We start from the raw sequence: 26,702 nt of genomic DNA on the forward strand, positions 1-26,702 counted from the left end.
TAGACGTTCAGCATGTGTAGAATGGGGATTAGACGTTCAATGTGTGTAGAATGGGCGTTAGACATTTAGTATGTGTAGAATGGAGGTTAGACGTTTAGTATGTGTAGAATGCAGGTTAGACATTTAGTATGTGTAGAATGGAGGTTAGACGTTCAGCATGTGTGGAATGGAGGTTAGACATTTAGAATGTATAGAATGGAGGTTAGACGTTCAGTATGTGTAGAATGGGGGTTAGACGTTCAATGTGTGTAGAATGGAGGTTAGACGTTCAATGTGTGTAGAATGGAGTTAGACGTTTAGTATGTGTAGAATGGAGGTTAGACGTTCAGCATGTGTAGAATGGGGGTTAAACGTTCAATGTGTGTGGAATGGGGGTTAGACGTTTAGTATGTGTAGAATGGGCGTTGGACATTTAGTATGTGTAGAATGGAGGTTAGACGTTCAGTATGTGTAGAATGGGGGTTAGACGTTCAATGTGTGTAGAATGGGCGTTAGACATTTAGTATGTGTAGAATGGAGGTTAGACGTTCAGCATGTGTATAGTGGGGGTTAGACGTTCAATGTGTGTAGAATGGAGGTTAGACGTTCAATGTGTGTAGAATGGAGTTAGACATTTAGTATGTGTAGAATGGGCGTTAGACTTTTAGTATGTGTAGAATGGACGTTAGACGTTTAGTATGTGTAGAATGGAGGTTAGACGTTTAGTATTTGTAGAATGGAGGTTAGACGTTCAATGTGTGTAGAATGGGGGTTAGACGTTCAATGTGTGTAGAATGGAGGTTAGACTTTCAGTATGTGTAGAATGGGCGTTCGACATTTAGTATGTGTTGAATGGGCGTTAGACATTTAGTATGTGTAGAATGGAGGTTAGACGTTCAGTATGTGTAGAATGGGGGTTTGACGTTCAATGTTTGTAGAATGGAGGTTAGACGTTCAATGTGTGTAGAATGGAGTTAGACGTTTAGTATGTGTAGAATGGAGGTTAGACGTTGAGTATGTGTAGAATGGGGGTTAGACGTTCAGTATGTGTAGAATGGTGATTAGACGTTTAGTATGTGTAGAATGGAGGTTAGACGTTTAGTATGTGTAGAATGGAGGTTAGACGTTAAGTATGTGTAGAGTGGGACTTAGACGTTCAATGTGTGTAGAATGGAGGTTAGACGTTTAGTATGTGTAGAATGGAGGTTAGACGTTTAGTATGTGTAGAATGGGGGTTAGACGTTCATTGTGTGTAGAATGGAGGTTAGACGTTTAGTAAGTGTAGAATGGAGGTTTGACGTTTAGTATGTGTAGAATGGGGGTTAGACGTTCAATGTGTGTAGAATGGGGGTTAGACGTTCATTGTGTGTAGAATGGAGGTTAGACGTTTAGTATGTGTAGAATGGGTGTTAGACGTTCAGTATTTGAAGATTGAGAGTTAGACGTTCAGTATGTGTAGAATTGGTGTCAGACGTGCAATATGTGTAGAATGGGGATCAGGCGTTCAATCTGTATAGAATGGGGGTCAGAAGTTGATAACCATGTTTCGTGTTTCAGCTCTGTGTAACATCTCCGGAGTTGTGGTGTATGGAGTGACCATCGGTCAGACGTCGGACTGGGTGGTAGGCTGGTGTCTCATTGTCTGCATCATCGGTGCCGGCTTTGACTTCATCGGCTTCCTCATCCTCCTCATCGCAGCTATCAACAAACCCAACTTCAGCCCTGAGCGCTTCACCACGTCCGGATACTACGTGGACCCCGACAGCAACAAGTTGTACGCCGTTGAGGGGGTGGAGCGAGACATCATTAGGACGGATGTCTCACAGTTTGGGGGACATTCTAACCCTGGCTTGGACGTTGAATAGGTGATGAAGCACATGACAATAATCGGACTAAGCTTGGTCCGACGCGTGGACAATGGCGACAGAGCGGTCTTTGTACAACGGATAGACGTTCGTCTGGGTATAATTACAGGAATTCAGAGGAACATCGGCTGTCTGTATTCAGTATCAAAATGTGTGGCGTAAACCCTTTGTTTTGCTGAACTAACGGTAATCATAGTAGCAATTCAGGGAGTATATATTTATGTAACTAATATCACAAAGGAAACAACGAAAAAAAGTCGTGTACTTTCGCAGAATTCCAACTACCAAAGACCTTTGATCGTGAGTTCAAATTCTGGTTGCCCTCGACTGTGTTGTTCTGTTTGCCTTAGCCGTTAAAGGTCAAACGGTATGTTGTCTTAGGACCGAATGTAACTTATGTGTATATTACAAATTACACATCATGTAATAACTCGATCCTGTTCAGCTGGTTTCCATAGCGTACCGCTGTCCCCTTCATCAGTAAATGATCTCCAAGGAAACAAATGGTGCTGTGGTAAGTTAAACTACGAGTGATGATTTATGTTCTGTTCAGCGTCTGTCGAATTTCGGTAAATCTGGTTATAAATGCATTTATACCATGTTTAGATTCTGTGCGTTATACATGTATGAAATGTTTAGTTTTTTTCAGTTATATCCACACTGAATGCTGATCGTAGAAGGCATAAGTGTATTTATTGTTTAGATAATGCCTAACGTATTCATGTATGTAAACAATGTTTAGACCATGTCAGTTACACATACATACATTGTATATATCGGAAGTGCTGTATATACTTAGGTTGACAATATTTAGACCGTCAGTTACACATATACAATGTATATCACTTTCTCTGTATATCATTTAATCGACAAGTTTATAGTTCATAGTTTAAAAATATAAATATAGTGCATAAAATATTTGGGCTTATATAAAGTATTAGCTGGGCAAGTCCTTTCGTGGAAGCTCTTTACAGTTGTTCAGTGACCCGTTATCGAGATGGGTTTTGTATCTCTTGAAGCAGTGTCTCTCAGGAGACGAAATGGTTGGTCCCTGGTTCCAATATAGAAGCAAGTGCATTTGGCCATGTAATTATCCCAGTTCGAGTATGACAGTATTATATATCACAACGATATATACTGTGATTAGAATGAGTCATTGTCGATATTCTAGTAATATGCAGTGGTGAATAATACGGCGGCATGATTTCAAATGCTTCATTGATTTTGGCTGACGAAACAGAATTCTTTTTTTTATTCTAAATACCATAAATGGCGACACAGCGTTCTGTCAATGTCTAGTGGGGAACATTCTGAATAGCAGATTATGATGACTGGCTTGAAAAGTAAATGATTGTTTTTGAACGGGTGAGAAAACAACCACAATGGAACAAAATCAGTAGCCAGGTGTTACTTCATGTTAACGTCATCTTGAGTAGCTTCTATTGAACATGTTAAACCGTCTGATATCTGTTTGAAAGCATGCTCTTCTCCTTTCAAATGTCTGTGATGGTTTGAAGGAGAAGCCAGTGTTCTCTGTTGTTGTCACCACCATGTACATGCTCCTGTTTTGTGGTCGGTGTCAGTGCCTTGGGTTCTTTCAGGTTGTACACAAATACTTGTATGTTATATGTTTTACACCATGTTGTAATCCTAATAAACACAAAACTATCCGCTGAGTTGTGTTGTCTCTCGCGGCCGGGATATCACCCAGAACCCTCATTAGATAAATGAGTTTGTTGCTGAAATAGCATCTCGAGAAGACGTCTGAGCTATGTGAAACTTGGCTGTTTGGAGGCTTTCGCCAAGGTATGTCACTGAATCCATTTCACCAGTCTGATTTGTGTGGCAGAGATAGGGCGTATGAAAATACATAGTTTACTGTCCCTGTACAATACATGGGGGAGGTTTGGCAAAAACTAATATTAGACACAGTGACCATGAAAATAGCTCACACTCGACCTTCGTTAACTTCCAACGTTTGTTAAAGGTTAAGAAAATTTTGGTATGCAAATATTTCCAAGATAGTCTTTAGTTTTCTCTCTCTGAAAATTCAGCCAAAGTCAATCATGTACCTTTCAAGTCCAAGCTGGTACACTCAAACGATCTTGCTTCCCACCTATTTTAGTTTCCCACGTGTCTAACAATTCATCAAGGTGAGAAACATTCCCAAGAATTCGAGATGACAGGGAAATGAGCATATCTGAAAACATGTAACTCGGTTGTGGAAAGTCTGATCTCACGACCTGTCAGAATCACTCTAGAGTTATCTCCCCTTGATGTTAGAATGTTGTTCAACACGTTCTCCCGCTTTGATGAAAGGAACATGATAGATGTATTTGTCAGACAAGCAGACACGTGGGTGCTTTGAAACATTACATCAGTCACACATTTAAATTCACTCATTTATTATCTTACAGATTATGTGAGTATTAGGTATAAATTCTTCAACATTATCAGACGACTGTAAACATAAGAAATTGTATTGATACAAGTCATGAAGAAACTGCCAACAGTCTATTTACATACATGTAAATTACATGATTGAATGATATGAACAAAGAATTCTTCCTATATGTACACTGTTCTATGTACAATATCACAGAAATAGTGGGGGAGGCCTATAAGGCATCAATGATACAGACTGTAATTCAAGCACATAGCAACTGATTTAGCCTAACCAAGTCGATTCAATAACGAGCCATTAACAAATTCCCTATTCAAAAGTAACAAGCAAACACTTCACCTGCATACTGATGAACACTTAAAAAACTCCTTAAAGAAATCCATGATGATTAAGTAATATTTGATTTTCACCAGCATTTTACAACCAAACACTGTGTATTGTCCCTTAGTAACTGACGTGAGTAGTCATGTTTCACTACTTGATGAAACCTGCAATACACAGGTCCAACTACACCATTTAGCATGTGAACTACAATAAAGAAAAATGAAAATATAATGAGGAAAACGCTTTTCACAGTTTTATAACTTTCAAGTTAAAAATCTGATATTTCATTGACTGTGGCCTTGTGGAGCAGTATCTTCCAACTGTATGTAGCTGTAATGTATATTCAACCTACTATCAAGGCCACTACAAGATATGCTGCAATCAAATTAACAGAATTCAGGAAGGAGAAACATGTTATCCTTAAGTATATAAAAATAAAATTAACAGATATTCCTTAAACAATATATAGCAGCTCACAAATTACACAACAAGAATTACGACAGGTGTTAATGTACAATGTATGTCCTCAAAATACTGGCTGATGTTCATGTTTCTGTCAAGATGAGAGTTAAAACTGGGGATTCCCGAATCCCACCTCCTGCTGCACGTGGTGGATCTCATTCAACAGATCATTGTCTTGTAAGTTCAGCTGGAACACAACAAGTTACTAATGTATCCACATATCTGCAGTAAGTATCATGATGATAAGCAAGGTTTCAAGAAACTAATCAGAGCATAATTCCTCCGAGGAAAATATCTTACACAATACTTAACTGAATTAACAGACTGGCTGCAATGATTACTGTTATGCTTACTGTGGACGATTCATATGATGGTCCAGGAAAAAAATGCATTCAATCATTTTTGTCATTAGGCAAAATGTGTATATACTTAACAAAAACATTAAGGACTACACAAATATTCAATATGTAAGTATTGCATGGATCATAATATGAAGTATTAAATACTTTAATATTGAAAAAGTAGGTGGTCCTTAATTTTGTACATTTCACTCAAAAGTGAGCGAGTGAGCTTTACGCCATGATCAACAATACTCCAGCTATATGGCGGCAGTCTGTAAATAATCAGGTCTGGACAGTACAGTCCAGTGATCAACAGCATAAGCATCAATCTGTGCAACAAGGAACTGATGACATCTGTCAACCAAGTCAGGAAACCTGACTGCCCAATCCTGACCTAGTCACCTCTTCTGACAAGAATGGCCTACTGAAGGTCAGTATTCTAACACATATCTTCATGGGTCACTTAAAAGTGACACAGCCTTTCAAACAGTATTTCAAACATGTCACTGCCTGGTAATTTTAATGGGCACCAACTTAGACACTGCATCTGTCAGGGCTCTGATCTCTTGACCTTCAGTTTTTTGCCTGCAAGGACATGAACCTGGCAAACATCTATGGGATGACGTCTTACCACTGGGCAACCCTACTCGAACCTTGAGACCTCTGAGTTTATGTGGTATTACTTAAAGCCTCTTGCTGTTCAACATCACAGATTCATTTATCCAACAACAGAAGTCTGTTCATGTGCTGGCCAACAACAGAAGTCTGTTTGTCTATGTGTTGGCCAACAACAGAAGTCTGTTTGTCTATGTGTTGGCCAACAAAAGAAGTCTATTTGTCCATGTGTTGGCCAACAACAGAAGTCTGTTTGTCTATGTGTCAGGCAACAACACTCACTTAATGGCCTCTTGTCCAACGTGCAGAATTTCAGTGTGTGTCAAAACTCTCCCATCCATACACTTACCTTCAGGGCATACTTGTATGCCTGTTCTGCTTCCAGCTGCCTTTGTGTATGCAGGCACACAAGAGAGAGGTAACCCCAGACCTCGGGGTCACTGTTATTGAGGACGTTGGCCTCAGATAGTGCATCCTCTGCCTCTGTCAGCTCACCAAGCTGGGGAGGAAAATTATGAAAACCCGTGTTAAACATCATTCTCGTTCATTTGGTTTTGCTGGTATTTTCTGCATTACATGGCACAAGAACTACACCCCGTCCCCTGTACTCACCCTAAAGCAGGCAATACCAACGCCAAGCCAGGACACACATGATGGAGATTTCTTGCAGGCAAGCAGGAAGGTATTTTTGGCTTCTTGGAACTATAACAACAACATAAGTATATCTGTATTTAATGGGTGCAGTCAGATTTTTTAATATAATGTTTTATTGTTCAAAGCTGCAGTCAGAGTTTATCTTCTTCTCCATCAATCATCCCCCAACATCACTCAACATCAGTTTTTTATCTTGTTTGTTTGAAGAAGTAATTCTATAGTCTAAATATAGAGACTAAACAACAATACGGGGGAGAGGAAAAATGTAAGGCATTTGACGCTGGAGCATTTAAAAAAATGTCCCACCACATCTGGACCTCTGTCTATACATCTAGAATGATATCAGTATCTGACGGAAGTCGTACCATTTGTGAGAATGTTTTAACAACTTTATGCAGTAAAGGACAAATGTTATGGATTGCAACTTCTTGAGTTTACTATCACGACGTTTCAGGGCTTATCCTAGCCCCCTCATCAGGTTGAGCTGAACTGTTGAGGGGATGATGAGGGGAAGTTGCTATCCATAAAATTTGTCCTGTATTGCTATGCCAACATCTAAATGCCTTAGAAGAATTACTTTAGGAGAATTACTTTATGCAGGTAGTGTTTATTCATTCCGAGACAAAATGTCACTGAGAAATGTCACAATGAAACAGACAAGACGTGTGAGAAGTACATACCCTGCCCTCCTGCAGATAGACAGAGGCAAGTCTCAGATAGATAGAGTGCATTTCAGAGGCATCAGCAATAAACGTGATGGTACGTTCATAGCAGTCGCGGGCTGATTCGGTGTCACCAGTCAGATACTTGACATGGCCCATCAAGGCCCATGCATCAGGGTTCTGAAACCAGCATTGAGATCATTCACAGGTCATAAACAAAATGAAAAACATTATCAAAGAAAAACATAAATTCTAGAAACTTCTAGAAACTATGCATCTTTTGATTTCTTTGATTCTTATTATGTTTTTGTGCAACTATTTCCACGGGTTCTGGGGGGTTTCCAACTTTTGCTGATAGCTTTATAAATCTGTCCTAAATCTGAAGATAAGCATGCATTGTTTCTAGTTTAGAACTCTGTTCCCAGAAGATCCAACAACATTGAATTTAGAACCAAACACACATCATGAAGATTTTTAATTGAGCACTGATATCACAAGTAGCCATTTTGTTAGCTTTAATAGTACACACAAATATCAAAAACTATCTACAAATAATTAGAGAGTAAGTAGTACTTAAAACAAATATCAGCTTCTAATGTGGAAGTCAGCTCTTTCAAAGAGAGTTATAGTTACTGCCACTTGAAACCTGAAGTTTATTTAATCACATATGAAGTACTGTAGACTGATGTTTCAACATCAGTACTGTTGACTATTCTGTCACACCAACATAAACTTTCAACACAGATGGGCAGTCTCATGGCAGGAGTTCATGTCCACAATCATCCACAGCCCCATCAAACATCTGTAATCTACCTGGTGTTCTGTCTGTAGAGCTTCACTCAGATGCTCCTCAGCCTCAGCAAACTCTCTCTTCTGCAGCATCAGCTTGGCTAGCGCGATGTGGTATCCAGGTGTTGGTCCCCCCATCGGTGACAGGAGCTCATGACCCAGGGCCCGCTCAGTGAACTACACACAATTACAGACATCATTTAAGTGATATTACATCGTCATTACTGTTTAGAATTCACTTCAATATTTTACCTGGGAGGCATATACAATGTTTACTTTGTAAATATTCCACTTTTCACAGATCTAGACTTTTACGTTTATCAGACCACACACAAAAAAAGTTAAGGGAATACTTATAAACATGCACATCATAAATAACACACTTTACATACAGCATATTCATTCAGTAACACATAACAAAGTGGGACAACATCATGAAATCAGTGATATACCATAATACTAATAAATCATTCAAAGAATCTTCTTTATATATTGACATTACCATGATTAACATGAACAATGGGAAAGCAGAAATTATCTTCACAACATTTTGAAACAAAGTATCAGCCTAAACCCTGTCTTGCCTGTGGCATAACTGGATAGTCCATGGCAGTGGAGTGATATAATTATTCAGACTTGTACCAGACATAGACAGAATATGCAGGAAGCAGCAAGGTACTGCAACCCTATTGGTTGTCAGACAATCTTCAGGAGTCAATCGCTTATGTATATAAGGGGAGCTAACTCTTGCCTCTCTTGCTAGCAGAAGACCAGCACAGTGTGCTGAATATTATATCCTGCCTAGGCCTAGAGTTGCAAGACTGATTACTGTTGTTGAGAGGTGAATACATGTATTACCATAACCGTCTTATTGCTGAGAGGTGAATACATGTATTACCATCACCGTCCTATTGCTGAGAGGTGAATACATGTATTACCATAACCGTCTTATTGCTGAGAGGTGAATACATGTATTACCGTCACCTTCTTATTGCTGAGAGGTGAATACATGTATTTCCATCACCGTCCTATTGCTGAGAGGTGAATACATGTATTACCATCACCGTCTTATTGCTGAGAGGTGAATACATGTATTACCATCACCTTCTTATTGCTGAGAGGTGAATACATGTATTACCATCAACGTCTTATTGCTGAGAGGTGAATACATGTATTTCCATCACCGTCCTATTGCTGAGAGGTGAATACATGTATTACCATCACCGTCTTATTGCTGAGAGGTGAATACATGTATTACCATAACCATCTTATTGCTGAGAGGTGAATACATGTATTACCATCACCGTCTTATTGCTGAGAGGTGAAAACATGTATTACCATCACCTTCTTATTGCTGAGAGGTGAATACATGTAATACCATCACCGTCTTATTGCTGAGAGGTGAAAACATGTATTACCATCACCTTCTTATTGCTGAGAGGTGAATACATGCATTACCATCACCGTCTTATTGCTGAGAGGTGAATACATGTATTTCCATCAACGTCTTATTGCTGAGAGGTGAATACATGTATTACCATAACCATCTTATTGCTGAGAGGTGAATACATGTATTACCATCACCGTCTTATTTCCGAGAGGTGAATACATGTATTACCATAACCGTCTTATTGCTGAGAGGTGAATACATGTATTACCATCACCTTCTTATTGCTGAGAGGTGAATACATGTATTACCATAACCGTCTTATTGCTGAGAGGTGAATACATGTATTACCATCACCGTCTTATTGCTGAGAGGTGAATACATGTATTACCATCACCTTCTTATTGCTGAGAGGTGAATACATGTATTACCATCAACGTCTTATTGCTGAGAGGTGAATACATGTATTTCCATCAACGTCTTATTGCTGAGAGGTGAATACATGTATTACCATAACCATCTTATTGCTGAGAGGTGAATACATGTATTTCCATCAACGTCTTATTGCTGAGAGGTGAATACATGTATTACCATCACCTTCTTATTGCTGAGAGGTGAATACATGTATTACCATAACCGTCTTATTGCTGAGAGGTGAATACATGTATTACCATCACCTTCTTATTGCTGAGAGGTGAATACATGTATTACCATAACCATCTTATTGCTGAGAGGTGAATACATGTATTACCATAACCATCTTATTGCTGAGAGGTGAATACATGTATTACCATAACTGTCTTATCGCTGAGAGGTGAATACATGTATTACCATCACCGTCTTATCGCTGAGAGGTGAATGCATGTATTACCATCACCGTCTTATTGCCGAGAGGTGAATACATGTATTACCATAACCTTCTTATTGCCGAGAGGTGAATACATGTATTACCATAACCGTCTTATTGCTGAGAGGTGAATACATGTATTACCATAACTGTCTTATTGCTGAGAGGTGAATACATGTATTACCATAACTGTCTTATTGCTATTATCACTGGTCTTGTTGTATTTTACCTTAGGGTTTGTACTGTTGTAGTGATTCCTTTGTAGTCATTTGTTTGTAATTGTGAACTTTAGAAAATAAGTATATATTTTTTTTGTGTTGTTTGTTGGTTTCACAGCTACCGGTGATTCACAGTTAAGTTACCAGTTTCATCTTGGAAATCAGGATGTGATACTTCATGTATCATACATCAGACACTGACATATACGGTCAGTTATACCTGACTATTGATACATGCATCAACATATCATGACACCTTACAGTTGATATATTACTGAATCACAGTATGGTGTATAAGGTTTTTCATACCAATAATTAAAGTGGAACAAATGGAGGTGGGTGGCCTTAGTGTGTGATTGCAAGATCTCAGTTTTCTTCAGCTGTCACTTTCAGCTTTCACAGGAGATGTCAACCACCACCAAATAGCCACTGATATTGTTTGAAATAACTCTCGCAAAACCGACTTTAGAGGATAAGTTTCAAACATCTTGTTCTTGTGATCCAGACTGACTTACAGGGATAGCCTTGACTTCCAGCAGCCAGTCCACAGCCTGCATGTACACACTGGAGCTTGGGACGGGCGTCGGTTCACGGGGAGGGATGTCCTCGGGGGCATCCTCAGCTGGCTGGGGAGTGCCACGCTGACTGGACATCTTCTGCTGACTGGCGGGACGGGAGAGAAGCCCTCCCACACTCTCCTGACTCTTGGGTTTCTGCTGACCAGCCCCGGGTGGTACTGAGGAATCAACATTACCCAAAATGGGTGAGTGAACCAAGTATAGTGCTCCTTTAACTATACCTCAGTGACATCACAGAATCAAACAGAAGTGTTCATGGCCAAAGTTGAATACATCAAGTTGCAGTGTCCCTTCAGCCATGACAAAACACACTTTAAGTAACCAATGTCAGTGCCTCCATATCTTATAAGTGATTATATGTCTACAATATTGCAAGGTGGAGAAACCAAGTTTGAATCATTATTTTGAGAGAAATATAGCAAAAACTAGTGAGAAATTCAGAAAACATTACTTGCATCATGCTTGTCCACAAACTGTGCTTCAACTAAAACTCACATGGCTTCTTGCCTATTGCTGATGCCCTCTTTTCTGACAAGCGGTTGGTGGACTTGGCAGAGTTGTTGCCCCTGTCACTGGTGGGCGTCGGTTGTTTGATCTCAGGAATCATGGGAACAGACAAACCTCCCTCGGGGTTGTCAATTTCTTACACAAACAGAAATATCAACATTAGCCTACAGAGGCAATACAAACTACTGCAAGATAATCCAACATGAAAACTAAAACTAGACTTTCACTACTGTGTGCAAACATATTTACATGCCAAATATAATATATTGGCCAAATGCCAATATTTTCCAGTTTGAAATCAGAATTTAAATATGCTAGCTTGCCTGTTTGAACCCTGAAACAGAAATGTTTACCTCTACCAGGCTCATCCTCTGGGATATCCTCCTCCTCTGCATCCTCCACCCTGTGTCTCTCCATCTCTTCCTCCCGAAGTGCCCGTGCTGTGGCTACTGCTGCAGCCTGGTTCAGCTTATTGGCCTCAAGGTATGCCATCTCCGCTCCGATCTCATTGCTCACTGAGTCATAGTAGAGGCCTGAAATACACAACCACTTGAGTGAAGTTAGGTGAAGTATGACAGGTCATCACATGCCTCGATATCAATCAAACCATAGTCACAATGGGTTCAACACCCTCACTCACTCAATATGCTCAAGGGTTCAGCACCCTCACTCAACATGTTTCTGGGTTCAACACCCTCACTCACACACCCAACATGCTCCAGGCAAGGATGTTCCTGGGTTCAACACCCTCACTCACTCAACATGTTCCTGGGTTCAACACCTTCACTCACCCAACATGGTCCAGGCAAGGATGTTCCTGGGTTCAACACATGTAGCTGCTTCGAAAAATGTCTCTGCTGCCTCGTTCCTCTCGGACAATGTACAGACCACCCCGTACAGCAGCAGGCTGCAACACACAGGTGTACATCTTGTATCTGAATGTCGAAACATTACGTTTTGTCTTACTTGTCTCTGTATTTCATATGTGCTTCATCAAGTGAACATCTTATGTCTGAATGTATGAACATCAGGTTTTGTCAGGAGATGTCCTGCGTGTTGACGATGTCTCTTACTTGTTTGTGTATTTTATGTGTGCTTCATCAAGCATACAATGCTGGTGAAGAATACCTCATCACTGATGATGATAACACCAGATCTTTGTCACCATCAGTGTGGTAATGTAAATCTGCTTGCCTGAAGGACAGCTGACAGTGCATACATACCCTGGCAGATGTCTCTGATTGATTGCAATGCACTCCTTGAAGCACTCTTCTGCCTGAAGAAGACAATACACCATCTCAGGATCGTCTTAGTGCCAAATTTCATATTTTATATTCAGACTTTATGACAATGTGCAGTTGGAACCAACTTTAATCCAAACAATCCTGTGATCGATATTGTGAGGCATATTTCATGACTTCAGTGTATGACACAAAACCACTACAGTCACCCATAACATTTAGTTGCTTCATGCAACCAGGAGCTCGTTTCATTAAGCAAACTTTACTGAAGTTAACCTTAACTGGCATTATTTAACATTGCACTGAGGCTGCCATAGTGAGTTACAATCAACTTAGTGCTTTGTTAAAGGAGGCTGTGAGACTAGTGCATCATTACACAGAGTCATGGCAGAATTTCTGCCTGACGTATGAATATTTGAAAATAGAATTAATATGTCATATATTTATCAATGATGTTGCTATCATGAGTAAGTGTTTCAGTTTGTGTTTTAGACACATGGCCAGGGACTTGGACCAGTGATCACAGGGCCCTGCTAGGGATGTAACTATCAGTAAACACTGTAAAACCACAGTGATGGGGTCGTACATGCCTTGTCTCCTGGTTAGATAACTCTGATGTTTGAGAACTCGTACCTTGGTAATGTCATTGATGTACAGGCAGAAGGTGCCATAGTCAAACCAGTTGTCAGGATCATTCTTCTCCCGAGCAATCCTCTGGAAACAGTTATAATTGTAGTGAAATCATCTAAAGTAAGAGAAATCTGAGAGTGGGACAATTGTTAGACTAAAGGACTGTTCTCGTGTGCAGAGGCTCATCTGAGATGGCTGACGTTATAACACTGGGGATTGCATGTTTTAGTTAAATTGCATCTCTGTAAGAACTGTGCTCACTTCCTGGTAGTATTTGGCCGCTAGGTCAAAGTTCTCATTGACCTCTGCCTCCCTTGCAAAATGTTTGAGTTGAGCGGAGTCTGTTAGTGGTTCTGGCACTGGTGGCTGGTCCTCTAGGGCCAGGACTTGACCCAGAGCTACGTGCATCTGATCCACCAGGTAAACATACAGTTCACTGAGGAAAGTCTGAAAACAAACACAAACAGATACACAAAGGACAAGGTATGATAAGGGTGGTTTTTGGCCCACTAACAAAATTGGCTGAAAACATGTTATTTGTTTAGAGACAAGTTAGCTTTGCATAAAAATGCTATATTTTATATGTTCTGAGGTGTAATTTTTCTGCAGAGGGGCCCAAAATGGGTTTTATCAGTTCCCATGAAAATAGCAAGTCTGAAATATCATTGTGCCATAATGGCTTATTTACAACTGTTATTTTATTTACATACATATTACAGCAGTTTTACGACAGGTAGTCATGCTGAAAAACATGTCAATGTCAGTAATAATGTTTTAACTTCAAGGGGCCCAATTAGGGTTGCAAAACATTGTTAATTCAATTACTTGCCAATTGTGTCCCCAAAACTCAGTCATTATTCACAGCAATCTTTGCAAATGTAATCCATGGGCCAATTTTACAACATGTAAGCATGATAACAATCATGTTGCACTAAGAATCACAGGGGCCTGTTTTGGGTGAAGCTACATTTTGGGCACAGCTTCATTCTAACAAGTAAGTGGAGTCAGTATTTACCACCAGTTTTAGCAAATATACAGTTACCATCTCAATCATCATATGTTATTACAATAGCCAACCATTTTGCACTAAAAATCACAGGTCTTGACCTCAAAGGGGCCCATTTCGTGTGAAATTTCATTGTCAGTGCAGGTTCATATTAACACCATGCACATGTTAAAGTCAGTATTCAAAAGACTTCACAGAGTAATTATTCACAACTTATCCACTTTAAAGATGTAAAACATACATTATTACTCTTCATTCACACAGTCATCAATCTCAGTATCTGATTCACTCTCAAGAACTGCAGTATTTAAAAGTGTATAAACCTAAAGTAGATCAAAATGTATAAAATATGAATTTAAAATATTGGAAACAAAATATTTGGGCCACTAGACCGACTTGAAAAGGTGAATGGTCAGTGTCTTAAGGAAAGATTTACATGATGTTAATTAAAGCTTGTTTCACCAGTGTTGTAACATAGATTACCAAACTTAAGAAAAACAATTACAATATTTGGATTTGATGTGAAACAGTTTAGTTAAACAATGTAGGCTTGATAAACAAACTTTGAAAAAAAGAAAGAAAAGTTACATGGATTTGAACCTGCATGTCTGATAACAAAAGAAACCAACAGTCCACTATTGCAACCATTAGGCTACATATTCCTTTGCCTCCCAGTGTGAATTTAAGCTTATATATTACACTTTACAACTATGTATGACTTGACGTCTGCTTGTGTTCATCACCTGCTAGACCTTGATACAATGTTCTTATTCTAGCTAAAACATCCTTTTCATACAGTTAAGTGTAGTCATTTTGGTTAAATGAAATCTAATATGTCATTGGAAACATCAAGGTACATAAGTTCTTGGAAAATGCATATGTTTATATGTATACATGGCAATCCTGTTACATGACAGTGTTATTTTGACAGTGACAGGTGACTCAAAGATGTCTGAAACACAGATGATAGAAAAACTATGATCAAATTTGTACATAATAACAAAGATTTTCACCTTTACAGTACTGCTTGATCATATTTTGAAAATCTTCAGACATCGTCTTACTTTTCTAGCAGAGAACATCAACCAAACACCAATGTTTACCTCTCATAAATCTGCCTTGTTGAGTGCCTAATATGATATTGAAAATTTTAATAACGATGTTTGATATGTGTATTTTAGAGCACAAAACCATTCAAAATATAATGTATCATGGCACAGATGTGTAAATGTGATGGATTGTTTTTAAAGATGTTAGTTTATGTCAATGTTTATTTTTTGAGATGTTGTATGGGGCAATTTCCTAAACCGAAAAAATGTACTTTTTTAAAGATTTTGATGTGAGCAAAAGCGTGACCCACCACAATTTTTTAGGTGTACATTCTAATTTACTCGCTTCATATGTGGTGAAAAAATTGGGATGGGTCATGCTTTTGCTCACACTAGGTTTCTAGAAGATGTTGTAAAATATGTTAACTTTGAGGTCTTCAAAGAGGAAAACTAACAACACTAGAAACATAAAAATGCAATTGGAGGTAACTTCAACAATTAATTTAGCTCCTTGCATGCTAAAATTATCGTGTTGTAAAATTTTGATAATCATGACATGTTGTGGGCCAATAAGGGCCTCTATCATACCTTGTCCTTTCTCAGCTGACAGACTATCCTTGGTAATGATCCAGCAATGACACAATCCCCTCTCACATCAACTCTTTGAACACGAGTACAATAGATCAAGACTACATACAGGTCACTTAGCGTCAGTGAAATTATGACCCCTAAAATATCTCAGACCTGTAATTCCTGCCGGTCTTCAAAGTTTGATGTCTTTAGATATTTCTCTCGAACAATCTTCACCACTGCATGCTTGAGCTGCTCTTTGAAGGCAAAGTACTTCCCTGAAGAGTTCAACTCATAGATCAGCTTCTGTCTCCTGGCAACAAAATATTGAGGTAATATGCACATCGTGAAATACAAACCTGATCAAATCAACATATCACTTTTCTGGAAGGAATGACTAAATTACAGTTAAATTGTTGTGGCAGATTGTACTAGTGCCACTAGACTCACCTGCCCTCCATGGCCTCATTGGTCTGTGTCTGGGGATCCTTAATGTCATCAGCAAACAGTTCACGGAACTCCTCTAGGACAAGTCCGGCTACGCTGGTGATTTGGTTGTGATAGTCCTCCACAGACTGGCAACATCACAAGCATAGCATGAATACAGGGGAAAGTAAACATGGTGTATTTCACTCATTTTTTATTAACTTTAATGAAGTGATTCCATGCAAAGTTTGTAAGTTACCCTTTGAGCTCCATCTGTCCTCTTGGGAAACAAGGGTCGGGGAGGAATGAGTTCTGCTACTCTGAAAACATGAACACATTACCATGACAACATTATGATCCAACAATATTCTGCCTCTGTGTAACCACATGGTTCTCAATCCTGGATTCATGATTTTAAAAACATATCAACTTACTGATGACTGCAGGTTGATGGATTTATTAATGGCTGTCTTTCATCTTCCTTAGATGTTGTAATAGTTGGCTCTTGATAAATTATCATTTATAAATGGGAAGAGACTTCCAAGAACATGTTAATTCAATATAACATGAAACAAACTGCATTTAAATAAACAGGAAATATCATTGTGCCAAAGTTGACTACCAACAATGTACATTACTGGTGATATTTGTACGAACCGTTTGGCAAGTTCCTCGGGGGGTCTCTTGGGCACCAGAGGGCGTTCCAAGTTGATCTCAAGCATGATGTAGGACTTGGCATCTACGTACTGCTGGCCTTCCACATTGACCACTCCTTGACCGTCCACATCGGATGCAGTGTCTGACTTCACCGTCTGTGAGGCCTGTAAACACAGTCTACATTTGAATTGGTGTTCACAGAAAGAAAATCTACATTAAAAACATGCTTGTATTAAATGAGGTGCAGATGGACTGTTAAGTTTTACTGGTGCACACAGACATGAATAAATGAAGAAAACTAAAAGTATTCATAAATATTTGTCTAATATATATAAATTACTGTGCAAATAGAGAATACTCTGCAGTACACTAAACACGCCTGACAATTACAGTTTCTGATGGCTCATGTTTATATCGGGTTGAGTATTCTACAGTAGGATTCTATAAGGTTCAAATATTATTTGCAGCAAGAAATGAAGTGAATAGAAGATTGAAAGTATTGTGCCTTTTCAGAACTGAAATAAAGTATATCTCTGAAACTTATTTGAAATGAACAGGGTAGTGCACAGTCTGTCACTGTCCTGAAATAGACAAGCGGTATATTAGTGCAAGCATGTTAAGAGCAGCAGAAGCAAACCTGTTTACTCTGCAATAGCAGGGAATATAGAAGGAAGACACATTTTAAACACATCTAAATGTACATGAAGGTCAGGGCTACACAGGCTTGTGGTGCTCATCTAATGCTAGGCATCATCAGTCAGTGATGTGCTAGTCAGGAGAAACTGGTAGAGAGCCAAGGGTGATGATCTAATGCTAGGCATCATCAGTCAGTGATGTGCTAGTCAGGAGAAACTGGTAGAGAGCCAAGGGTGATGATCTAATGCTAGGCATCATCAGTCAGTGATGTGCTAGTCAGGAGAAACTGGTAGAGAGCCAAGGGTGATGATCTAATGCTAGGCATCATCAGTCAGTGATGTGCTAGTCAGGAGAAACTGGTAGAGAGCCAACGGTGATGATCTAATGCTAGGCACCATCAGTCAGTGATGTGCTAGTCAGGAGAAACTGGTAGAGAGCGAAGGGTGATGATCTAATGCTAGGCACCATCAGTCAGTGATGTGCTAGTCAGGAGAAACTGGTAGAGAGCCAAGGGTGATGATCTAATGCTAGGCACCATCAGTCAGTGATGTGCTAGTCAGGAGAAACTGGTAGAGAGCCAAGGGTGATGATCTGCCACTGTAACTAACACTGAGCATGGAGCTGATGAAAACAGATGGCACTGGATTCTCAGTATATATTAAACATGGATGTATGAGATAAGGGTGGTTGGGTTGTGATCTGGCAGATGGTTATGGACATCCTGCTCAGTCTATCGATCACTGGGTAATTGATTGCTCTGACATCATCAATGGATAGCATTCCTGATTCATATGCCCTTTGATAACATTCCAGAGACTTCTAACCCCTCTAGGAACCATTCATAATCCACCACGGCAAGGGAGGTGAATTCAGTTTTTATGTAAAGGATATAACACGATCCCGAGGTTTTGGTTGGACATGTAAGCCTTCGGCCCCTGGGTTCTCCCGACCCCTCATGCTTACATGTCCAACCAAAACCGAGGGAGAGTTTTATATCTGTCACATAAACCAAAGGAAAAGGCGATAAATATATCAAAATCAAGGTTTATTATGATGAACAGAGATGGACGATAAGCGAGTAACCGTTTACACTAAAAACTATCACCCAAACACAGCCCTTCACCCACCAGCTGTAAACAGCACGATCTGCACGTGGTAACTGTCGTGACTACACATATCTGCACGTCAGTCGCTACTGTTACTTTGAAGAATATGGAGCGAGAAGAAGGTGATGACATTTTCATAACGCAATCGCAAGAAATGGATAGCGAAAGCAGTGACAGTGATTGTGAATTTGAGTTTAGATTCGGCGAACCCCTTGATAATAACCCCATTGATAAAGAACTTGAAATTTGTGTTCCTAAGTCTACAAAATACAAGAATGATTGGGCTGTTGCTGTGTTTACTAGATGGCAAGAGGAAAGACGTTGGAGGGCGATGAAATACAATTTGGATTTGCTGAAGGTGTGTTTGTCAGAAATTTTATTCGGAATGGATGCTGAGAACCTTAATCTCGCCCTGAAATTTTTCTTGTTCGAAGCCCGGAAACAAGACGGAGGGTTGTATCCATCTCATACATTGTATGGTATATACACCTCGTTACAAAGCACCATCAGAGCAAAAGGATGCACCGTGAACATGTTTGAAGATAAGGAGTTTGAAGACAGTCGTCGATGTCTGGACGCAGTTATACGCAAACGTTCCGCTGAGGGTCTAGGAGCCGGAAACCGGAAGCCGGACGCCAACAGAAACGATATCCCACACTGAGGAAGGGCAGCTTTGGCAGTGTGGAGCGCTGGGAGACGACACCCCCAGAAAACTTCTAGATACAGTGCTGTATCTTACTGGTTAGTCTTAGTAAATACTCTATTCATGTACATGTTGATTATAGTTATCGTAAGCTTTTCTATTCTTTGGCTGAAGAAAAAATGCTCAGATATAAATGATAATGTAGTTATTTTGGTCTTTTTGTAGGATTGCACTTCGCTCTTCGAGGGGGTAAGGAACATAGGACCTTGAAGATGTTTGCCAAACCACAAATAATGGGACCTCATACAGATGGCAACAGCCGAAAGTTCTTCTGTACACCGAAGATGTGTCAAAAACAAACCTTGGCGGGTTGAAGCAGAGGAAACAAGCTTCAAAGAAAGTACGAGCATATGAATACATTGACAACAAGGACCGATGTTACGTCAGTATTTTCCAGAAGTACAGATCATTGTGGTGAGTATAGTTTTCTATCAATGAATCAAAATTTAAAAACAATAAAGAAAATAAAAAAGTAACATTTAACATCTATAAGATGAAAAAGAATTAAGATTTTCTTTCAATTAAGTAGATAAAGTATTTCAGAAATCATTCTTTGTTTTTTTTTAATACAGTATGGATGGCAAACGACCGATTACTCCTACTTCACTCCTCACGCCAGACCCAAGGATGGAAGTTGGTTTCTGAAAAGCCTGGTTGGCCACAATACCCTCCAATCTACAGTCAAACGGCTTTGTCAAGAAGGTGGTTTACTGGATAACAAAACAAATCATTCATTGAGAGCTTCAGCTGCCACAAGACTTTATCAGGCCAACATCGACGTGCAAATGATTTGTGAAATGACCGGTAAGAATACATTCGACATTGCTAGTCAATATTTTAATGTTTACATTGTAACAATTATCTCATTCACGTAACACACATTGTAGCCAATGTGAATAGCACTCAAGATTAATTACGTTTGAAATAATCTAATTTCTAAGATCAGTCGTCATTATTTCACAACCTTTAATTAAGACAAAGCTACTTCATGTGCTTTGAGATATGTGATTGTACGAACTCTTTATTTGTGCTTTTGCCTCTTTCTTTCTAGCTCACAAGAGTGAAGCTGTTCGTTCATACAAATGGACCTCTGATGATCAAAAATCTTCCTTGTCTGACATTCTTACATCAGCACCAAAACGCCAGAAGGGTATCAAAGCTACATGTACGGTATCTCCAGACAAAGAGCTGAATGTCAATGCCGGAAGTAACGTTGTTTCCATCGAATCTAAACCGACAGTCGTGTTCAATTTCAACATCTCGTGAAATGTAGTTTCAAGAAATAAAATCACTGTCTCTGCTTGACTTTTTTCTTTAAGAATCTGAACGAAAAAATTATCTCGTGAAAATCTTCTTTCAGGGCCAAATAGTATTCTAAACATTCTATAGAATGTCCCTGGGATATTGTAAATGGCCCTGAAAGGAGCTTTACCCGACAAAAAAATAACCTGTGAAACGACACTAATAAGGCACCTGAGGTTTATATGTATGGCGGGTAACCCTTTTTTGTTTAGGGAATGTGTGTGTGAGGGTGGGGAACATATCCATGTTCTACACATTTACTGCATGTTCTAGGTCGGTGGGTTATCAGTTTAGTACATGACCTGCAGGGGTGAAACAAGGGCCAGTCACATTGTACATGCTTCAACATAAAAACCAACAAAACCCCCTAGCCATGAATTATGAAGGGTCCCTTATAATGCCAGATTCATTATAAAGCCACAATGCATAACCAACTAAGGCATCACAATCTTGGTTACCATGGTTACTTGTCTGCCTGAGAACTGCTATATCTGGCCAGATAAGAGATAAATGCACACTGGCTTTACAGACAGGAACAGGGTTTATGTAGAGGAGTTTCCTTGATAATTTCTATAGAAGTGTTTTTTATTAAAATAAGAGGTGATTATAAAGTTTAGCAGCAGGTTTTAGTTACCAAATTACTTGTTTATTCAGTTCTGAACTGATTATGTTGGAGAGTTTTACAAGCTAACTACTAAAAGTATTGGAAAGATTCTCATACCTCACGATGACGTCCAACTAAACTTGACAACTGAGTGGTAACTGACTATAGAAAAACAATACTGTTTTAGTTGGCAAGTACAAGGTTCCTCACTTGTGTAGGTTGTGAGTTTTAGATCAGCATTTATTATTCTGCATGATGAATCTTTTATTATTTCAAAAAGTAAGACATCATAATCATTAGAGGATGTTACTCTTCAGTCAGTAGAAATCAGTGGATCTGCTTGACTGCATTTAATCATCATACACATAATCAATATGACAAATATATTTCACAAATAATGTTTCATATACACTGTAAAACACATGGTGAAGTCGAGAATATATCTTGTTAAAATTATAACTTTCTACCACTGTTAAGTGGTACACAATAATATGGAGGTAATCTCCTTCAAACTGGGCGGTGGAGTAGCCTAGAGGATATAGCGTTCACTCGTTACGCCGAGGACCCAGGTTCAATTCTCCACATGGGCACAATGTGCAAAGCCCATATCTGGTGTCCCCAGTCGTGATGTAGCTGGAATATTGCTAAAAGTGACTTAAAACTAAACCCTTTAAACTAGCCATTAGGTACAGAGGTCTAACACAATTAATAATCCTATACTAACAAATAATGGTTACAGTCTGTTTGTTATATATGTCAACAATTGTCAGTGAGTGTTTCTGGTCTAACATTACTTTGACAACAGTATCAGCTATGTTGCAGATTGTCAACTATGAAGGATAGTATGAGGAGATTCAGACATTTTCCTGGTGGTGAAACCCACAAACCTGGGTATCACACTGAAAATCTAGAAATGAAATGAAGAAGAATGTTTTGTAATAGTTAATGAAATGGCATTTCATCAAAAACTCCTTTAATTGTCCTAAAACTACAACTTCATCATTATGTATTTGCAATGGAATGCTGAAATATATTTTAAAGTATTCCAAACCGAAACAAATTATTTCATGCAAACTTTAAATTCAAACTAGAGACTTTCTACTGCTGTTGAAGTCTACATGCTACAGATATGGTTTACCACAACTGACGTCCAGTTAGAAACTGAACCCCTGTGTTTGGGCGAAGTCGGTTCATGCTGCAATGCACGTGAAAGGAACATGTAATAGACAAGTGGACTCTGTCAGAGTCAGCTTGAAGGACTCAATGCAAACTTTGAATTCTTGAAATGGAGTATTCATAAACTTTGTAGTCATTTACATGCCAGATTTCTAAGAAGCTTAATTTATTTACCATCTTGATTCCTACATTTGATCACGATGAAAGAAAACCAATACTTAAGACAGGTAGACTATTTTCAGTGATAATGTCATGGTGTTAAGAGACAACAAGATGGTTAAACCAGCACCACAAACATCATAATAATGTTTGGGGGTTTTTTTTAATAAAAAAAATATTCTGCTCAGAGTTGTTATCTCCCACAAAAAAGGAATTTAAAAACTTCAAACATGATTAGGAAGAAAAATGACACCATGCAGAAAAACAAGATGCTGGAGTGAAGCTCTGGATATTAATTAAACATGTCCACAACACTTGGTGTCATCACTGATTTCAATGAGAAGCCTTCCTCCATGAGATCCATGTAAGATGACAACAACATGACTGGTGAACGTAACATAATGTGACACAATAAGACAAGGAATCTGATGGAAAATGTGTTCTCCATCTGTCACTAGTGCTTGTAACCCACGAAGGTCTGTGTTAGAATATTGGTCTTCAGTAAACCATGCTTGTTGTAAGAGGTGGTTGGGTGGTCAGGCTCACTGACTCAGTTGACACAGGTCATTGGTTCCCAACTGCACAGATCAATGCTAATGCTGTTGGTCACTGGATTGTGTGGCCTAGCCTCGATTATTTACAGATCACCACCATATAGCTTGAGTATTGCTGAGTGCAGCGTAAAACTAAACTCAACTAAACTATCACTCAATCGCTCACTTCTGAGTAAATGACACAGTTTTGATTCCTGGAGGACAGTTCAGCACTTGGAAGACATCTCAACACAACCATCAGGACTTGGGAAAGGATTTGTCCTTGAATGTACCATGCAGAACTGTTTACAAGATCTTTGGGGAACTTGGGACTTTTATAAATGAACTGCAGAGTCATATGTACATTGCATTCACAACAATTTCTGAAAGTTTGGGGGATTTCTGAAGTAGGAGAAGGCAATTTGAGGCAAGAGAAGGCAACTTGTACAGAAAGTGATGTCCTCAAGAATATCTTTTTACCACAAGAAATTTTACTTAACTTATATCTGTACTAACAATATTTTCACAAACATGAACATAACTAGACATTTACAATAGTGATAAAAGTTGTGATGCAGTTAATCATAACACTTGCAGTTAATCATAACACTTGCAGTTAATCATAACACTTGCAGTTAATCATAACACTAATCTGATCTCTGAAACAAAATGGACAGACCTGTTTCCTGAATAGAAACAAAACAAAACATTTTCAAATTAGTACATGATGAAATCTGGTTTATCTTCCACTTCACAAAGCAAACTTATATGAAAAGTTCACTTCAATAAATCATGCGGTTATTCACCTTGCAACACACAATCTCAAAAAGTGATTTAGTAGTGCAAACAATTTTCAAACATGATTAGAAAGGAGCCAAGGGCAAAAGGCAATAAAAGTACCTGGTGAAAAGAAATATCTCTTTACAAGAAAACCAAATACCTTCATAAGATTGTATATTGCAAGGGTGAATATTTATACATTGTTTTAGTGAAGCAGATTATATCACATACTTAGATTTGTGATAAAATGAAAAATGCCAGACATCCATTATAAAATTGAAAAGAAAAGAATATCAAACATAAAATTTCTTATTACAAAGTTCTAATAATTGAACCTAAATTTTCCAAAGGGTATATTCAGATTGACTCCAGTGATCCTTGGGATGGACCGAATGTGAGCGGTACATCAGTTTTGAGAGTAGAATTCTCCCCAGTGAGGAGTAAGCACAGTTAGTAATGGCACAGAGCAGATACATGGAGGAACACCCAGGTACAGATGCAGATAAACAACAATGACGACAACACAAACCTCGAGTAGGTCACCTTGACCTGAGGGCAGGATGCTATTTGAGCGCTGGAAGAACGATTAAGCAGAGCACTGAAGCACAGCCATCATGCAAGACATAGCACACAAACAGGACACAGGCTTAACACCTATCTATTGTCAGTTCATATACACTGACTGGGTTCAGGCATTGGTGAGACTGTTGTTCAGAATTTGAGGTGTTTAGAGATAAGTATATTCATGACCATTTGTTCATGAGTGTTTTTCATTACGTGAAACTCAAAAATCAGAATGTCAGATTGATTGATTTATTCTTTCTTCCTTTACATTCGTTACAGGACACAAGTATTTAAACAAGTTAAACCTCCTAACTTTACATTTGTAATCTTGTTCATATATTTCCTAAATATTCCAAAGTTAATAAACTGTATACAGTTTCTAGAGAAGCCTACACCTCAGCAGATTTAACAAGCAAAACACGTTTCATACCAGAGAAGAACCCAAAACCCTGATTAACAAAGTAAGGTTGGTCTAGTCTGAGGGCCCAGGTGGACAAGGAGTGCAGTCCCATGACCCTGAGATACCTAGAATCCTGATGGGTAGAGTTAGGCCCCTCGACCCTGAGAGCCCTGACGAATACACATGTCCCTGGTTACATCCCTTGTGCCCCTGAGCCTTGACGGACACACAGGTCCCTAGCAATGTTCCTGAGCCCTGATGGAGACACAGGTCCCTAGCAATGTTCCTGAGTCCTGATGGAGACACAGGTCCCTAGGAATGTTCTTGAGCCCTGATGGAGACACGGGTCCCTAGCAATGTTCCTGAAGCTGATGACTAGAAGCTGACTATGTGCAGGAGCCAATATTCCTCTACTGAGCCTAGACACCAAGTGCTAGGAAGCAGGACTACATGATACATAGACACAATTTTCCAGCATGACATTAACTACAGACTACAGATACACCACACTTATCCAGCATGACAGGTCTTCCAGGTTTGTATTCTGTGATCATTCACATTCAAACATTTCGATGATCATTTGTAAACACAAAATATTTATAAAAACAGTTGAGGTTACATGTGGCCAGTGCCTAGAGTGAACAACACCTACCCCCTTCTTGACTTCCTTCTTGTCTCCCTCCTTGTCCTTTACAACTTTCTTTGGGGAAGGAGAGGTGCTGTTTCTGTTTAAAATGTTGAATGCCATCTTTGCAGCCTCTTCAGCGATCCCCAACTTCCTCTTGGTCTGAACACAGAAATGCATTTCAAACTTCCCATGTACATGCTTAGCACCATGAGCTGATATAAGGATATCACCACCATAGATACTGGACAGTATATATATACACATGGACAAAGCAGGGTAACACCCCATATTTTTCATAGTGTTGATATGTTACCATTAACCTTAGCAAACAAACTGATCAAAATCTCAATTCAACTTACTATGTAGGTAAAGTTATCCAGGAATAATTAAACACAAAAAGAACTGAAAGACTACAGCTTATACACAGAAGCAAACATGCCTCAAAAATGACACATTCTGATGGTTGTATGAATTTAACAAGAGTGGTGATCTGGTATACAGTCCTAAAGAAATCACACAAGTATCAATACACGAGCACAATGTCAGTGTCTGCACCTGCTGTACCATCCCTGTCCTTCCTTCTCATCACTGACTGTCTCAGATGTTGAATCTGATATTGAGCTATAGCGTTCTATTGTTGATGGAAGGTTTGTTCTAGTATATCACATTTTGTACTGGAGGCTGTGTCTGGAGTACTCACTGACCCATTAAGTTCCAGGCATGCTCAAGGGGAATGAGATCTGGGTGCCACTGTACAAAACAACCTTACCTCTAAGACCAAGTTATGGTCACCTTAGTGCTAAGATCGCTGTGTACATCGGCACCCTGGCCTCTAGGCAGACTAAGGCTAAGATCACTGTGTACACCGGCACCCTGGCCTCTAGGCAGACCAAGGCTAAG

At 39.2% G+C, this 26,702-nt stretch overlaps 2 protein-coding genes and 1 pseudogene across 5 annotated transcripts in view; 2 read left to right on the plus strand and 1 right to left on the minus strand.

The window, feature by feature from the left end:
* LOC137294174 (uncharacterized) overlaps positions 1 to 3,514 on the plus strand; it is a 34,079-nt gene extending 30,565 nt beyond the window's left edge. The window contains exon 3 of the mRNA XM_067825162.1: positions 1,537 to 3,514. Within this exon, the coding sequence (XP_067681263.1) occupies positions 1,537 to 1,844 (308 nt within the window). The 3' untranslated portion in view covers positions 1,845 to 3,514. The remainder of the gene's footprint in view (positions 1 to 1,536) is intronic.
* A 718-nt stretch (positions 3,515 to 4,232) lies between these two features.
* The window catches only part of LOC137294175 (cilia- and flagella-associated protein 70-like), a 53,239-nt gene continuing 30,769 nt past the window's right edge, over positions 4,233 to 26,702 (minus strand). For 2 of the 4 annotated variants that reach the window (XM_067825163.1, XM_067825164.1), the window contains exons 13-30: positions 25,827 to 25,961; positions 24,740 to 24,784; positions 17,212 to 17,375; positions 16,814 to 16,874; positions 16,579 to 16,703; positions 16,303 to 16,441; positions 13,765 to 13,950; positions 13,507 to 13,587; positions 12,856 to 12,908; positions 12,424 to 12,539; positions 11,986 to 12,165; positions 11,621 to 11,767; positions 11,063 to 11,283; positions 8,120 to 8,272; positions 7,325 to 7,486; positions 6,603 to 6,692; positions 6,340 to 6,489; positions 4,233 to 5,221 (exon numbers count right to left, since the gene is read on the minus strand). In XM_067825163.1, coding sequence (XP_067681264.1) covers positions 5,141 to 5,221; positions 6,340 to 6,489; positions 6,603 to 6,692; positions 7,325 to 7,486; positions 8,120 to 8,272; positions 11,063 to 11,283; positions 11,621 to 11,767; positions 11,986 to 12,165; positions 12,424 to 12,539; positions 12,856 to 12,908; positions 13,507 to 13,587; positions 13,765 to 13,950; positions 16,303 to 16,441; positions 16,579 to 16,703; positions 16,814 to 16,874; positions 17,212 to 17,375; positions 24,740 to 24,784; positions 25,827 to 25,961 — 2,289 coding nt within the window. In that variant the 3' untranslated portion in view covers positions 4,233 to 5,140. The remainder of the gene's footprint in view (positions 5,222 to 6,339; positions 6,490 to 6,602; positions 6,693 to 7,324; positions 7,487 to 8,119; positions 8,273 to 11,062; positions 11,284 to 11,620; positions 11,768 to 11,985; positions 12,166 to 12,423; positions 12,540 to 12,855; positions 12,909 to 13,506; positions 13,588 to 13,764; positions 13,951 to 16,302; positions 16,442 to 16,578; positions 16,704 to 16,813; positions 16,875 to 17,211; positions 17,376 to 24,739; positions 24,785 to 25,826; positions 25,962 to 26,702) is intronic. The other 2 variants (XM_067825166.1, XM_067825165.1) reach the window with 1 other exon arrangement.
* On the plus strand, positions 19,339 to 20,922 carry LOC137294203 (uncharacterized protein KIAA1958-like; annotated as a pseudogene).

The sequence above is a fragment of the Haliotis asinina genome, chromosome 8 (assembly GCF_037392515.1).
Source record: "Haliotis asinina isolate JCU_RB_2024 chromosome 8, JCU_Hal_asi_v2, whole genome shotgun sequence".
In the NCBI taxonomy this organism is placed as follows: domain Eukaryota; kingdom Metazoa; phylum Mollusca; class Gastropoda; order Lepetellida; family Haliotidae; genus Haliotis; species Haliotis asinina.